A 16931-nucleotide genomic window follows, 5' to 3' on the forward strand; every position below is an offset into this window, starting at 1 on the left:
GTGCTTTCCTTTCCATCTTAAATAAGCATACCCAATTCAAAAAATGGAGAACCAAGAACAGATATAGCCCTTGGTTCACTCCAGACTTGACTGCCATTGACTAGCACAAAAACATCCTGTGGCGTACTGCATTAGCATCGAATAGCCCCCGCAATATGCAACTTTTCAGGAAAGTTAGGAACCAAATATACTCAGTCAGTTAGGAAAGCTAAGGCTAGCTTTTTCAAACAGAAATTTGCATCCTGTAGCACTAATTCCAAAAGGTTTTGTGACACTGTAAAGTTCATGGAGAATAAGAGCACCTCCTCCCAGCTGCCCACTGCACTGAGGCTAGGAAACACTGTCACCACTGATAAATCTACGATAATCAATCATTTCAATAAGCATTTTCCTACGGCTGGCCATGCTTTCCACCTGGCTACCATTACACCGGCCAACAGCTCTGCACCCCCTGCAGCAACTTGCCCAAGCCCCCCCAAGCCCTGCTGCCAATGACTGGAACGAATTGCAAAGATCACTGAAGCTGGAGTCTTATTTCTCCCTCTCTAACTTGAAGCATCCGCTGTCAGAGCAGCTTTCCGATCACTGTACTTGTACACAGCCAATCTGTAAATAGCCCACCCAACTACCTCATCCCCATATTGTTATTTATGCTCTGCTCTTTTGCACCCAAGTATCTCTACTTACGCATCATCATCCGCACATCTATCACATCACTCCACTGTTAATGCTAAATTGTCATTATTTCGCCTCTATGGCCTATTTATTGCTTTACCTCCCTAATCTTACTTCATTTGCACACACTGTACATAGATTTTTCTATTGTGTTATTGACTGTACGTTTGTTTATGTGTAACTCTGTGTTGTTGTTTTTGTCGCACTGCTTTGCTTTATCTTGACCAGGTCGCAGTTGTAAATGAGAACTTGTTCTCAACTGGCCTACCTGATTAAATAAAGGTGAAATAAAAAATAAAAATGTAGCGTTGATAGATTTTGACACCTCTGAAATAGATGTACTGTTAGTAGATTCTGACACCTCTGAAATAGATGTAGTGTTGGTAGATTCTGACACCTCTGAAATAGATGTAGTGTTAGTAGATTCTGACACCTCTCAAATAGATGTAGTGTTGGTAGATTCTGACACCTGAAATAGATGTAGTGTTGGTAGATTCTGACACCTCTGAAATAGATGTAGTGTTAGTAGATTCTGACACCTCTGAAATAGATGTAGTGTTAGTAGATTCTGACACCTCTCAAATAGATGTAGTGTTGGTAGATTCTGACACCTGAAATAGATGTAGTGTTGGTAGATTCTGACACCTCTGAAATAGATGTAGTGTTAGTAGATTCTGACACCTCTGAAATAGATGTAGTGTTGGTAGATTCTGACACCTGAAATAGATGTAGATTCTGACACCTGAAATAGATGTAGATTCTGACACCTGAAATAGATGTAGATTCTGACACCTCTGAAATAGATGTAGTGTTAGTAGATTCTGACACCTCTGAAATAGATGTAGTGTTGGTAGATTCTGACACCTCTGAAATAGATGTAGTGTTGGTAGATTCTGACACCTGAAATAGATGTAGATTCTGACACCTGAAATAGATGTAGATTCTGACACCTGAAATAGATGTAGATTCTGACACCTGAAATAGATGTAGATTCTGACACCTCTAGATGTAAGTAGATTCTGACACCTCTGAAATAGATGTAGTGTTGGTAGATTCTGACACCTCTGAAATAGATGTAGTGTTAGTAGATTCTGACACCTCTGAAATAGATGTAGTGTTGGTAGATTCTGACACCTGAAATAGATGTAGTGTTGGTAGATTCTGACACCTGAAATAGATGTAGTGTTGGTAGATTCTGACACCTCTGAAATAGATGTAGTGTTAGTAGATTCTGACACCTCTGAAATAGATGTAGTGTTGGTAGATTCTGACACCTGAAATAGATGTAGATTCTGACACCTGAAATAGATGTAGATTCTGACACCTCTGAAATAGATGTAGTGTTAGTAGATTCTGACACCTCTGAAATAGATGTAGTGTTGGTAGATTCTGACACCTCTGAAATAGATGTAGTGTTAGTAGATTCTGACACCTCTGAAATAGATGTAGTGTTAGTAGATTCTGACACCTCTGAAATAGATGTAGTGTTAGTAGATTCTGACACCTCTGAAATAGATGTAGTGTTGGTAGATTCTGACACCTGAAATAGATGTAGTGTTGGTAGATTCTGACACCTGAAATAGATGTAGTGTTGGTAGATTCTGACACCTCTGAAATAGATGTAGTGTTGATAGATTCTGACACCTCTGCAGGATGTTCATAGAGGGAAGCATAATTATGTTACCTCTGGCCAAGTCCATGTGTCTTACTGGGAAAAATACAGCTGATGTATTAGAGCATGTCCACATAGGCTTAGCTTCATACTGAACTAATCATCCACAATGAGGAACCTAAACTATGGAGGAAGCTGCAACTTTCAGTAATGGTCTTGGGACATTTTGCATTATTCATGAGCTACTAGCCTGGTCCCAGATCTGTTTGTGCTCAATGTGCTGTATAGCATGACAATGACCATAGGAAGATGTCACAAACAGATCTGGGACCAGGCTAATGATCTACTGCTCTTGGGTCTCCAGACTCAGTCTTCAAACTGAGCTTGAAATAAACCCAAAGGTTATCTGTCTATAAGCATCGGTTACAGTAGCCTGTGGAGAAGCTTGATGTTGATGGAGGATCTCTGTTTCTATCTGCCTGTCTGTCAGGTGTATGGAGGCTACGTGACCAGCTTGTTACTCAGCGCCGAGGATTCCCTGGTGAAATGTGGTGCGGCTCTCTCACCCATCACGGACTTTGACCTATATGGTAAGATTTGTGTGCCACTATGGTGCCAGACAGATGCTGTCAGTGTTAATTACACCAGCACCATCCTGCCATGGTATCAGCATCACCTCACCTAAAAGAGGAAGAGAGATGTGTGTGTGTGTGTGTGTGTGTGTGTGTGTGTGTGTGTGTGTGTGTGTGTGTGTGTGTGTGTGTGTGTGACAGCATGTGTATGACAACGAGAGACTTGGGAGGGAAGTGTGAATTAAGGCAGGTGTGGGTGTCAGACTGGTTTCTATCTGAAAAGCTGATAGAGAGAGTGAAAGGTAGTGTCTGGTGCTGGATGTGTTTGAGTGCTCACCTGTCATGAATGAATACTCGTCACTAAGAAGTTCTTAAAATAAGAACAGCTACACATGACATCATCGGTAGTCTTTTCTGCTGTTTATGATGTCTTTAGGTATATGAGGTATAACACACTATATGGTGTTTTAGAGCTAGCTTTTACCACTACATCCCTTGGTGTGAGCTATTGAATTCATTCCTTTTGACGACCTCTCTTCCAGCATCAGCGTTTTCAGAGAGATACCTGGGACAGCCCAAGCCTGACCCAAGAGCATATGCGGTATGCCTTCTTTATTCAGCCTTCACTTGGACTCCATATGTATGACCTCTGTGTTTTTCTCTTGGGTTGTTAAATAATATCGTTGGCATTCATCCACAGATGGCCAATCTAGCACACAGGGCATCTCAGTTCTTGGACAAGAAGTTTCTGATTGTTCACCCAACAGCAGATGGTACGAGAACCTTGAAATCAAACATTTCTAGCCCAATAAAATAATTTGTGTTTTTAACAATAAGATGATATGTGTTGGTTTCCTTTTCTCTCACCAGAAAAAGTGCATTTCCAGCACACAGCGAAATTCATCGCCCAGCTGATCAATGAAAACGCCAACTACACTCTGCAGGTGGGGGCTACTTCCCAGAATTACACACATATAAATTAGATGTATAGAATGGCTACCATCAATAAGGTGCACCAATTTAACTGTAACTCTCAAGACAATGTGTCATGGGAAGCAGAGACATTGCTCATATGCTAAATCAAAATTCTTCACAGTGATTTGTCCTGTTCGATTTCTATGGAGGTATCTTTTGGGCTGGAGCTGTTGTACAGAGAAACCACTGAGGAGTTCTGTAATCCCACACCAGACCACTGAGGAGTTCTGTAATCCCACACCAGACCGCTGAGGAGTTCTGTAATCCCACGCCAGCAGAAGGATTACACCACACAATGCCACCCCCCCCATCTCACTTAATGGGATTATATTCCCCTTTTATGATGCTTGCTTTCACAGGGTCATCTAATCCCATTAAGATATGGAGCATTTAGAAGTCAGTGTTTAGTTTATCTCTGCCCCATAGGTCCCCTTATATGCCCCGCTGTGTGTTGACTGACTAAGCCTCATCAGTAATTCAGCCACTGGGAGTTGTCTGATACTTTAAATTAAGGGGCTTGATTGATGATGTTAATCATAATATGTTTATATGGCCTAGATGTGCATCCAGAGAAATGTGATTGGATGTGTGGTGACCAGTGTGCTGTGTTCCCCCTCAGATCTACCCAGACGAGGGCCACTTCATCCACACCGAGGCCACGCGGCAGCACCTCAGCCAGTCACTGGTCAACTTCTTCGAGGAGTGTTTCCGGCTACCGGACAACGTGTTCGAGGAGATACTGGAGGAGGAGATCGAAGAAGAGGGTTAGCCTGGGCAAAACCAATCACCCCCAAACCAGAGCTCCAGTCCGCGCCCAAGCACAATGCCAGCCCCCATACCTGGTTTCCACAATCCACATGATATGCAAGCTCCTCTTGGTTTAAACTTTCTTTGGCCCTTTTTTTGTTTTGTTTTCACCTTATGTGATTCCCCTGCATTTCAGCATGATCATCCCTGAGACTGACATGTTGCAGATCATCCCTGAGACTGACATGTTGCAGATCATCCCTGAGACTGCCGCGTTGCAGATCATCCCAGAGACTGCCGCGTTGCAGATCATCCCAGAGACTGCCGCGTTGCAGATCATCCCAGAGACTGCCGCGTTGCAGATCATCCCAGAGACTGCCGCGTTGCAGATCATCCCTGAGACTGCCGCGTTGCAGATCATCCCTGAGACTGCCGCGTTGCAGATCATCCCTGAGACTGCCGCGTTGCAGATCATCCCTGAGACTGCCGCGTTGCAGATCATCCCTGAGACTGCCGCGTTGCAGATCATCCCTGAGACTGCCGCGTTGCAGATCATCCCTGAGACTGCCGCGTTGCAGATCATCCCTGAGACTGCCGCGTTGCAGATCATCCCTGAGACTGCCGCGTTGCAGATCATCCCCTGCAGATCATCCCTGAGACTGCCGCGCTGCAGATCATCCCTGAGACTGCCGCGCTGCAGATCATCCCTGAGACTGCCGCGCTGCAGATCATCCCTGAGACTGCCGCGCTGCAGATCATCCCTGAGACTGCCGCGCTGCAGATCATCCCTGAGACTGCCGCGTTGCAGATCATCCCTGAGATGCAGATCATCCCTGAGACTGCAGATCATCCCTGAGACTGCCGCGTTGCAGATCATCCCTGAGACTGCCGCGTTGCAGATCATCCCTGAGACTGCCGCGTTGCAGATCATCCCTGAGACTGCCGCGTTGCAGATCATCCCTGAGACTGCCGCGTTGCAGATCATCCCTGAGACTTGTGTTGCAGATCATTCCTGAGACTGCCGTGTTGCAGATGCTTGCTTATCTCCTCATCCCGTTTTTGTCCTCCTACTCCTCCTCTTCTTCACCTTTTGAGTCACCACGACTCCACCAGAGACCATCTGCAGCCATTTTGTTGACATCGACACAATGAATACAACTTTATGATGGAGGGATCATTAGCTGACGTCATATCTGGAACAGCGGTCGTGTCAGGAATAGGCGTGCTCCTCGGATTCCAAATGACTGGTGAGAGGGAGGGAACATCAAACTCCACACGCAAACTTTACCAGTCAGTGAGGAGAGGAAAGACTTATAGCACAAACTTTGGGGTCAAAGTTACAGGCGCCACATGGGATTTTATGGGTCAAACTGGTTCCAGCCCAGTGTCTGTGGGTCAAGGGTAGGGTGTCTGCTCCTATTTTTAAAATCGTGAAAATACATTTTCATGTTGAACTGTGCTTGTGTATGTTATTCCTCTGTAAAGTAGCACATGAAAAACATTCCCTTCTTTGGGTATTGATACTTCGTTTTTTCAGTGTTCAAGTTTGTCCTGATCTTGGAATCTTCTTGTAGCCGCAAGTATGTATTTAAATGGTGTAGAATCCATGTCATGAAAAGAAGAGAAGGATGTGAACAGAATCACCGGTTTGTTTTGTTACAAAATGTTCTCCTCATTCTTTGCTTATTGTATAATACTCCCACCAGTCCTTTGGAAATTGAAGCATATATATTATATTTTAGTCACTGTGCCTTACTTTGGGAGTGAGCAGTCCTTTTTATGGACTCCTTTTGTGAAAACTAAATACAACATGGCTCATTGTAAATAAATGTTCTGCTGATCATGGCACTAACTACTGTTGGTTAAACCTTCACTCTAATCTGTGAACACTTTGTAATGTTGTCATAGAGTAGGTATGGCATTATATCAACAGTCAAGTAAGAAATGGTCTTCTTCAGTTCCAAATATACCCAATTGCCAAAATAGATGTTAACAGTAGCTGCATGTATCTGCACATTATTTTACAGATGTTCAAATGATAATGAAATGGTTTGTCAAGCTAACGACCACATAAAATGATGTTTTAGTAAATGGCTATTGAAGTGCCATTACAACCGCTCTCAGTATTAAGTCAATTGGTGGGTTTGAGGTGCCACTGTAGAATTGGTGTTGTTTTATGGCAAAAAGTAATACATTTGTCTATAAGGTAATTAATAGCTTAGAATCATTATCTCAATCTTTACAGGATGAAATACAAAGGATAATTTTTTTTTAGGTTGGACTGCTATCTAAAAACGTGAATTCTTGAGGCACAAGTCTGCATTTTATCTGAACGATCATTCTGTTACTTTGTCAATGCATGTTATCAAGTTATTTGCAACTCAATGCGATCTGTGATAGCTCTGTTTCAAAATAGTCTTTTTTACATCTTGAATGTTCCGTACTGGGTTGAATTACATTTACAGTAGTATCATGATTGAGATCCCAGTCTCTTCAGCTTGATGTGTAAATGTTACTGAAATATCATTTGTCTTTTAATAGCTGAGTGTTATTTGTGCATAAATGCATTTTGAAAGTTACATTTGAATATACATTTCCCCCCTTCTGTTTCAGTCCTTGGGTTGAGTTTAAAGTGGACTTTGCGATGGTGACATTTCTGACACTGCGATTGAACGTGAAGATGGACTTTTGTCAAGTAATCCAAAATAGTACAAGAGACAGCGTGGCAGTATGTGGCATGGGGGTAAATGTTAGAATAAAACGTATTTTATCATTGTACTCTGTAGTTTATCTATTTTGGTTGTTATTGCAAAATTGTGAATGTTCTCTACTTCATGTTAATTTATCCACTTTGTAAAAGACAAAAAAAATGCATCCTCAAGCATTTACTCAAATCAACCAAATGTCTTGTTGTATAATAAAACAATAAGATGAGAAATCAAGCTGCCAAAACAAAGCTTGTGGGTTCTATTACTGAACAAGTCACAAATACTGAATATGTTGGCCGGTTTCCTGTACACAGATTAAGGCTAGTCCTGGATTAAAAATCTCCATTGAAAGTGCATTTAGTTCATGTGGGTCCTCATTACCTTGCCAGTCTGGATAGATTGTGAAATGCTTTTAGGTTTGTTAAAAAACATAGAGGTGGTACATAGTCATTCGAACAACTTTAATTGTCATCAGTTACTTTAATCTTTGTAAAACCATTACCAAAACATACAAATCAAACTTTTAATTTACAGAAATGTACAGCACTAAGTGTTGCTTACATTGATTGAAAGAAATTTGTTGAATGACACTCACTCCATTCAAAAACAATACTCAAAAGTAATATGTTTGTTCAAAGGCAAAAATGTTTCCAGTGTACACAGGATTGTAGTTGTATATCAGTGCTCTCTTCTCCACCTCTTCATCCTCAAATTTGTGAAAATTCTTTCTAGCTGTTAATGAAAAAAATGATCGGCATAGATTAGAGTGATTAAAACATTAACATGTGGAGTTTGATCTTGAACGCACCCTTCATGGCACAGCCAAGGGGGGTGCATTCAATAACTCTCCCCATTACAATAACGTCACGCTACATATTGAGATGAATACAATAGATTCAGTGATATTTTGCCACACAGTACTGTAATAGCTACCTTCATTGACCACGAAATCAGCCAAAAAGAAAGTGGTCTTAACAGCCGATGGCGAGTGTGGAATGTACGGCCTTGTCCATTCAAATGAATTCTTTTCAGGGTGCCACTGGGTTCCATAGATGGGGAAACCATATGCTACAGAAGAAACATTGAACCTATCAATGTCATCTTATGTAAGTACATGTTCCAGTTTAAGTTACTGTATATACTCTAGTGTTTGCTAAGTTAAAACAATGAATGTGCTTTACCTTCCATAGTTGACACAAACTCTGTTTTCCCATCACTGTTTGTAGTCAAGACTTCGTAGAACTTCCTAAGGTCTGTATTGTTGTTATAACTCTGGAATGCAATGTTGAATGACTAGTTCACAATTAATGCTACAGAGGATACAGAAAAGCCTATGACTTGTGACATTTGGTGATTGTTCAGACACTGCACATGGTCATACCTCCAGAGTGAGACTCAATTCATGAGAGTTTTCAGTGATTGGCTCAGAGGCCAAGGCATCCAGGACATCTGCTGGAAAGCCCTTGAACAGCTTACTCTCTCTGGATCCTGAAAGTGTAATAACTTCACATTACTCCAAATTAGAGACTGTTGTTTTGGTGTGACTGTGAGTGCGTTCGTTCAATCTGATGAGTTATGTTTTTCTCATATCTGTATGTGAACAGGTACAACATACCGTTAGTGAAAACTAGTGGCAACATCACACCACTGGTGTTGGTTTTGGATAGAAGCTTCTTTCCGCTGGTCAGGTATGTCAATTCCTCAAATCCAAGACAGGTACCCCATACAGGGAAATAGTCCCCCCTCGAGTTGGCCTAAAAAGTCCAGATGTTTATATATCACCTTTTCCATTTAGAACAGGTTTTTCTCCCACATATCGATGAAGCATAGACTATGTGAAAGTATCAAAAGGAACATGTCATACCTCTATGGCAAGCTCGTAAAAGATTCTAGCAGCGTTCGCATACCCAGATGAAACGATGCTAGCATCACCACCAGGATAGAGTATTCTAGAGGCGGGTGGGGGGTATATAGATCATTTTATAGAAGACAAAAACAACATGACAGTGGGTCTTGTACAGCAAATAGCATAGTTGACACCTACCCATTAATGGAGTTAAACAGTGTTTTGTACTCTTCCAGTGTCTGATTTATCCTGTAGAAATCACAGGAACGAGGTATATATAACGTACATGGAAAATGAATATTAGGCCTATCTAAGAGAATATTCAATCCACTTTTAATAGATATGGTAATTCATAACCACGTTTGAAAGGCTGTTGAGTCCTCAACTACATTACCAATCTAATACATACACCTTACATCACAGGGATGACTCTAGCTCCTGCAGACTCCAGGAACTTGACATACGATGCAGCTATATAAGAGGCCTTCTGTGGTTGAGGTGAGTCTACCTCCTGAGCCAAGACACCTAGGAAATCACAGATACATTTTAGAAAGTGAATTACAGCGAGTTTAAAGTTAATGTATTTTCAGTAAAGCCACAATCCGTAAGATTTCCAATTATTTCAAGTAATTAAATACCCCTTGATTTTGAAGAATAGCCCGTGCTGTAGGCCTACTCTGAATGGGATACATTAATAATAGAGAATAGTATTGTAATGACCTGACTAGATCATAAATGAACAATTGTCCAGACAGAGGCTTGAGTTTGCGAATTGACGGTTTATTGAACCAACTTTACACAGGCTACTGTTTGGGCCGTAGCACACGCCAAATAGATGACAGATAACCCACAATCCAACCGTGACCTTCTCTTGTGAAGCCCAGATGTAAGAGAGAGAGAACAAAGGCTGAACCTGGTCTTAACTTCCAATGCCCAACCCCCCCTCCACGCCACTCCGCCAACCACCAGGATGCCCGGCATCAGAACATTCCAGGCATTCCCGTGATTGGCAGATAGCAGGTTGATTGACATGTCGGACCCCGCGAACACCGGGTACTGGTCAGTACAACACAACCACCTCCTAGCCTAGCACATAACACACAGCTGTCTGTGCGGGTCGCTACACAGCCCCCCCACCACAAAGTCCCTCGTCCCCGAGGAACAAACAAAGTCTCTGAAGCGACCCGGAGGTCTCCTTTGCCTGCGTGGCCGTGATGGTCGCAGAGTGCCCCTCTGGGAACCAGGGGATGAAGGCAGGGATATGGGGGACAAGGAAGCGGGAACGGGTAATACAGTCCGTGGTTCTGGGGAACCACGCGGTGACACAGGGGGGGAGACAGGGGGAGTGGGCTGTCTGGAGCCTTGTCTGCGGCACCTGAGGGTGGGTGCCTGGAGAATGTCATTGCCAGAGAGGGGAATTGTGGGGGTTCCTGGGGTTTGGGGAGAAGAGGCCCCTCTGTATGGGGCTAACCTGTCCCGGTGCAGTGCCACCTTTCTCCCCCTGGGAGGAAGCTGCACCCGGTACACAACCTCCCTACCCTCTCCAGGACACTGCAGGGTCCCACCCAGTGACTGTCCAACTTGGGGCATCTGCCTTTTTTCCTTAGGGGCTGTAGACCCAGACCAGCTCCCCAGCCACAAAGTGCCTTCCCCGGGTGTGCACGTCATAGTTCCTTTTCTGCCTCACACCTGCATTCACCAGCTGCTCTCTGGCGAAGGTGTGGGCTGTCTCCAGGCGGTCCTGGAGTCTCCGGGCATACTCCGGCCCCGGAGGAACATGAGGGCTATCCAGGGGCCGACCAAACGCCATCTCCGCAGGGGTGCGGATCTCTCTCCCCAGCATGAGGAGGGCAGGCGTGCAGGAGGTGGAGTCTTGGACAGCGGAGCGGCATGCCATGAGGACCATAGGCAGGTGCTTGTCCCAGTCACGCTGGTGTTTGGAAGAGACGATGGCCAGCTGCTGTCCAAGCGTTTTGTTGAAGCGCTCCACAAGGCCATCACTTTGAGGATGGAGAGGAGTAGTGCGGGTCTTGTGCATACCCAGCCTCTCACACATGGTGGCGAACACACGGGACTCAAAGTTTCTGCCTTGGTCGCTGTGGATGGACTCTGCAGCTCCAAACCTGCTGAACATCCCCGCTGTCAGGGCGTCGACGATGGTCTCTGCCTCCTGGTCAGGCAGAGCATAGGCCTCGGGCCATTTTGTGAAATAGTCCATGGCCGTGAGCACCCAGCGGTTTCCACTGTCTGTGGTGGGGAACGGCCCAACTACATCCACTCCCACCCTCTCCATGGGAGCCCCCACTGGGAACTGTTGAGCTGAGCATGAGAGCGGCCTGGGGGCCCTTTCTCGCTGTGCAGTTGTCACAGCGGCGACAAAAGTCCTCCACATCCCTCTTGTGCTGCCCCCAGTAGAAGCCCTGACGGAGACGGCGCAGTGTTTTTGTGACCCCAAAGTGTCCAGTCCCCACCCCCCATGAGTACTCTGGAGCACAGCCTCCCGCAATGCTTTTGGGACCACCACCTGCCACCTCTCCTCTCCCGTAGCTGACTCCTTCCATGCCCGCTGTAGCACGCCATCAGCCAGCCGCAGTCTCTCAAACTTCGACCACAACCCTTTGGTCGCGAGTGAGAGCGCTGTCATCTCTTTCCATGGTGGCCTCACCTGCGCTCTACCCACTGTAGCACTGGCTGTAGGTCTGTGTCCCGGCCCCTGCTGCTGCCGCCATTCAGCCACGCCGACAGTCTGCAGCTCACAGCAGACAGGCCCGCTCGCCCGACACACTGTGGCACAGACACCCTCCTCTGCCCGCAGCTCTCTCTCCCGTCCCTCTCTCCGTTCACAGTGGCGGCAGCCGTCTGCAGTACAGGGCCGACGGGACATGGCGTCGGCGTGGCGTGCCCCTGCCCTGTGCACCACCGTGAAGTCATACGGCTGAAGCTCCTCCAACCAGCGTGCCACCTGCCCCTCTGGCTCTCTGAAAGACATGAGCCACTGGAGAGCAGAGTGGTCAGTCCTTACAGTAAAGGGCAGACCACCCAGGTAGTACTTGAAGTGTTTGACGGAAGCCACAACAGCCAAGAGCTCCCGCCGGGTGACACAGTAGCGGCGCTCATGTTTGTCAAATGTTTTGCTGAAGTACGCCACCACTCTCTCCCCTCTGGCCCCACCTGGGCCAGCACCCCACCCATGCCCACATTGCTCGCGTCTGTGTCCAGGATAAAGGGCAAGGTGAGGTCAGGGGGGGCGAGCACGGGGGCCTCGATCAGTGCACGTTTGAGGGTGTTGAACGCCTCCTCACACTCCACTGTCCAAGTGAAAGCCTTGTCCTTCGGCAGCAGGCGGTTCAGTGGAGCAGCAACGCTTGAGAAGCCCCGTACAAACCTCCTGTAGTACGAGGCCAGGCCCAGGAAGCTCTTCAGCTGACGCTGGTCGGTGGGGGTGGGCCAGTCTCTGACAGCCCCTACCTTGTCCTCCATGGTGCTGATCCCCTCCTTCCCCACTCGGTGGCCCAAGAAGGACACCTCTCTCCTCATGAAGTGGCACTTCTCGGGGTGGAGCTTCAGACCTGCGGCAGCCACCCTCTCCAGCACACGCCGTAGCGCCCCCAGGGCTGACTGGAAGGAGCTGCCATGGGCCAGGGTGTCATCGAGGTATACCAGACACTGCTGTCGGGGGATGCCATCCAGCACCCTGTCCATCAAACGCTCAAAAGTAGCTGGAGCGTTGCACAGGCCAAAGCACAGGACCTTGAACTGCCAGTGTCCTCTGTTAGTGGAGAACGCAGTTTTGGCTCTGGCCTCTGGGGAGAGGGGCACCTGCCAGTAGCCACTCTGCGGAGGTCTAGTGAGGAGAACCAGGAGGACCCCCTAACCAGGTCCAGCGACTCATCGATACGTGGTATGGGGTATGAGTCCTTCCTGGTTACCTCATTCAGCCGCCTGTAGTCCGCACAGAACCTCAGCTTGCCCCCCTTCTTCGGAACCATGACGACTGGCGCCGCCCAGGGGCTGTCTGAGGGCTCAATGAAGTCTGCCCGCTGCATCTCCAACACAGCCTTGTCTGCCGCCTCCTGGCGTGCCAGCGGGATACGGCGGGGACGCATCTTGATGGGTCGAGCATCACCTGTGTCGATCTCATGCTGCACCAGAAGAGTCTGACCCACCTCTTCCTCACTCAACGCAAAGCTGTCTCTGAATTCAAACAGCAACTGCCACAACCGTTCCTGCTGCTCAGGGTCAAGACCAACACAGTTCCTCCCCCATATCTCCCTCACTGCAGACAGTGTCCTCTCCTCTCCCATCTGGGGTAGCTGGGCTGGGGGGGTGCGGCCCGGGCTCACAGAGGGCTGTGTCATGGAGGTAGCTGGGGGAATGTAACACACCGCCGTAGGTGACAGGGGGACTGGGGAAAAGTCACACACAGCTGTGGGGAGGGGGCGCAGCCATGAGTCTCTGCTGCTTTGACTGTTGGAGTAAAGGGTTTGTTGGGTTGAGTGAATGTGACATTAGGGGGGGCCATGGTGACTTCCGTCCCTCCCTGGAAGCTCAGTGTGCCCCTATTTAGGTCTAACTGGCAGCCTGTGCTCCTAAGAAAGTCCAACCCCAGGATACAAGGGTCCTGCACAGCCGCCACCCACACAGGATGACGCACAGTCCTGCCCCTACTGTCAGAGTCATTATTCCCTTCCCTTTCATGGGTGCCAGCTCACCTGTGACTGTGCGGAGCTGCACAGTTGTAGGCTCACACTGAGTCCAACCTGGCACAATATCTGGCCTCACCAGGGTTACTGTGGACCCAGTGTCCACCAGGGCGGAGCAGGGCACCCCTCCACAGTGACAGGGACATGACAAAAGTCCCCAACACAGGTCCGGCCCACCACAACAACAGGCTCCCTCCGCTTGCCCTCGTCTGCTTCTGGGGGAAGTGGAGCCTTGCTTCCCCGTCTGTGCCGGTGGGCTCCTCCTGAAGATGATGGTGGTTGGGATAGAAAGCCAGGGGTCCGCACTACCCGGTCTATGCGGACCCCGAGCCGTTTCCCTGAGCTCTGGGGGACATGGGGCAATCTCGGCGCAGATGGCCTGGCTGGCCACAACCCCAGCAGACCCTGGGACCAGGGCTTGTGTTTCGTGCCGCCTGTAGCGACACAGACCGAATGAGTTCTGTCATTTCGGCCACCCAAGCAGGCTTTTCCGGCTCCGGGCTGCTCTGCCCCCCAGCTCGCACAGAGGGTGTGTCTCCCTGCACCCCCACCAAAGCCCCAGCCCACACCAGCTCCCTCTCCAAAGCCATCTCCAAGGCTGTCTGCAATGACTCAGGATGAGCCAGCTGGGTCTGTATACGCAGCTCCGTAGGGGAGAGCGCCTGTATGAACTGGTCCCGTGCTAGCTCGCTCTGCACGGAGGGGGGCATGTGAGCATATGCCCGCCGAGAGAGGCTCTCAATGTCATTAGCTAGCACCCGTAGAGGCTCTCCAGGCTGCCTGCGTCTATTCCTCAGTTCGGAGCGCAGTAGCCCGGGCTGTACACACTGTCCATAGCGCCTCCTCAGTGCTCCCACTAGAGCACCATAATCATGCCTGTCCTCGGGGCTAATCAATATCAAACAGGACAGAGCTTCATCCGTGAGGCATAAAGCCAACTGCAGTGCCCTTTCTTCATCCGACCACCCCTAAAATGAGCTAACAGTTCAAACTGAGCATGAAAAGCTTCCCAATCCGCCTTACCGGAATACTTCGGGGTCTTAACAGATACGGACGCAGCCGGGAACTGGGCGCCGCCATGTTTGTTTACATCCTGAGCCCCAGATTCCTCGTCACGCCGCGTCGACGTCGCCACTTCGGTCCGCCCACCAGAATCCGCGCGAAATACACTCGACGAAGCACTCATGCCCGCTTCAGCCACCATCACTCTAATGTCCTCCCTCAAGCGGCCTCTGCGCTCCGACGCCCTGGCGATCTCCTCAGACAGAACCCCGACGTCCATTCACACGCACCTCCTTGGCCATAATCGTCCCCTACCTCCACCTTCACTTTCGGATTCCCTCGAAGCATTTTCAATCCCGTTCTCACCTACGGTAGCTAGCCACATAAGTCAGCTAGCTAGCTGGCTAACTTGTATCAACGTTTTTACTTCTGACACCAATGTAATGACCTGACTAGATCATAAATGAACAATTGTCCAGACAGAGGCTTGAGTTTGCGAATTGACGGTTTATTGAACCAACTTTACACAGGCTACTGTTTGGGCCGTAGCACACGCCAAATAGATGACAGATAACCCACAATCCAACCGTGACCTTCTCTTGTGAAGCCCAGATGTAAGAGAGAGAGAACAAAGGCTGAACCTGGTCTTAACTTCCAATGCCCAACCCCCCCTCCACGCCACTCCGCCAACCACCAGGATGCCCGGCATCAGAACATTCCAGGCATTCCCGTGATTGGCAGATAGCAGGTTGATTGACATGTCGGACCCCGCGAACACCGGGTACTGGTCAGTACAACACAACCACCTCCTAGCCTAGCACATAACACACAGCTGTCTGTGCGGGTCGCTACAGTATCATTCTAAGGACTGACTATAGCTTCACCGTGGTTTGTTTTGGTTGTCAAAGAGGAATTTGAAAAGGGCTACAATGCAAATGTTCAATTCACACATAATCATCTATTGTTTAGAAGGAAGTGTTAATATGTGTTAGCTAGATCTTTATTAGTATAGGGTATATTTTATAATAAATATACACTGAACAAAAACATAAATGCAACGTGTAAAGTGTTGGGGGGTGTTGAGGAGTATTTATTTCTGTTAAAAAGCCCTTTTGTGGGGGAAAAATGAATTCCGATTGGCTGGATCTGGCTACCCAAGTGCCAAGTGGGTGGACCTATACCCTCCAAGTCTCATTCCCATCCATCATGTGAAATTCATAGATTACAGCCTAATGAATGTATTGACATCGACTGATTTCCTTATATGAACTGTAACACAGTAAACTCTTTGAAATTGTTGCGTTTATATTTTTGTTCAGTATACATGATGTAACACTGTAGTTTCATGCAATCAGTCATGTGATGCAGAAAATTTACCGATTATCGGCATGTCGTTCCTCTTCTTCGGCACTGTGCACGAGGAGGACAAAATTGAAAAGGCGAAACAAAACAGTCGGGCGAAACTGCTCATTCTCTAAACGTGTTTCCGCAATGCCTGGATCAAATATTTATTCTTAAAAATGTGATATCTCCGTCTAAAGAGGTCTCGATGGTGACAGTGCAAACAAGCATATAGGTTGCGGTTGAAGAGTCGGTTGCATAGTTTCATTTTTTGTTTAACGTTTCCACTAAATAGCACAGGCACAAAGTCAAAATTGGCATATCGTAAAAATGTATGAAAACAAAAATTCTTTATGGTCTTAATCTGGGGTTAGGCATAAGGTTAGCAGTGTGTTGAGGTTAGGTTTAAGATCACGTAGAAATACGTTTATAACTTGTGGCTAACCTGTTTTTACTAAATGCGTGAATGGCACATCCGGTTTTTAGCCTTCAAAATAAAAGTACAAATTGTAGAGGAAAGGTTTTTTGTTTTTCTATAATATCTTTGATAAAAGTCCTGAACCTTGACCCTATTGAAATGTAAATAACATTTTAAAATAACCATATATTTTAAGTGATAGCAAGTGATATTGTTCTAAATAGCTAACATTTTTTGATTAATCAAAAATTCAGATATGACCACCAAAACTACTTTACAAGGACTTTATGTTGGACTGTATGTATCAGATACAGTATTTCTAATATGAAGGC

The 16931-nt window shown here is 47.0% G+C and overlaps 2 protein-coding genes across 4 annotated transcripts in view; one reads left to right on the top strand and one right to left on the bottom strand.

The window, feature by feature from the left end:
* dpp6a (dipeptidyl-peptidase 6a) overlaps positions 1–4612 on the top strand; it is a 361387-nt gene extending 356775 nt beyond the window's left edge. For 2 of the 3 annotated variants that reach the window (XM_029626299.2, XM_029626300.2), the window contains exons 22-26: positions 2778–2877; positions 3402–3460; positions 3560–3632; positions 3730–3803; positions 4454–4612. In XM_029626299.2, the coding sequence (XP_029482159.1) occupies positions 2778–2877; positions 3402–3460; positions 3560–3632; positions 3730–3803; positions 4454–4603 (456 nt within the window). In that variant the 3' untranslated portion in view covers positions 4604–4612. Of the gene's footprint in view, positions 1–2777; positions 2878–3401; positions 3461–3559; positions 3633–3729; positions 3804–3955 lie in introns of all 3 variants that reach the window. The other variant, XM_029626302.2, reaches the window with a different exon arrangement.
* A 3143-nt stretch (positions 4613–7755) lies between these two features.
* LOC115104551 (gamma-glutamyl hydrolase-like) lies at positions 7756–16635 on the bottom strand. Its single transcript, XM_029625909.2, has 9 exons — positions 16218–16635; positions 9552–9660; positions 9334–9384; positions 9154–9238; positions 8905–9043; positions 8671–8777; positions 8471–8561; positions 8223–8357; positions 7756–8021 (listed from the first exon to the last, which is right to left on the bottom strand). Exons 1-9 carry the CDS (start codon positions 16309–16311, stop codon positions 7903–7905), a joined length of 930 nt encoding a protein of 309 aa, XP_029481769.2. The 5' UTR covers positions 16312–16635; the 3' UTR covers positions 7756–7902.
* Positions 16636–16931: the final 296 nt, after the last annotated feature.

This window comes from Oncorhynchus nerka, linkage group LG22, assembly GCF_034236695.1.
Source record: "Oncorhynchus nerka isolate Pitt River linkage group LG22, Oner_Uvic_2.0, whole genome shotgun sequence".
NCBI classification, from domain to species: domain Eukaryota; kingdom Metazoa; phylum Chordata; class Actinopteri; order Salmoniformes; family Salmonidae; genus Oncorhynchus; species Oncorhynchus nerka.

Excerpts from the sequence above, each read along its gene's own strand:
- LOC115104551 (XM_029625909.2), bottom strand. The coding sequence starts at position 16,311 with ATGAGCAGTTTCGCCCGACTGTTTTGTTTCGCCTTTTCAATTTTGTCC. Across the intron at positions 9,661-16,217 it reads GAACGACATGCCGATAATCG|GTGTCTTGGCTCAGGAGGTA; the intron begins GTAAATTTTCTG and ends GTGATTTCCTAG. Across the intron at positions 8,562-8,670 it reads AATTGAGTCTCACTCTGGAG|AGTTATAACAACAATACAGA; the intron begins GTATGACCATGT and ends ATTGCATTCCAG.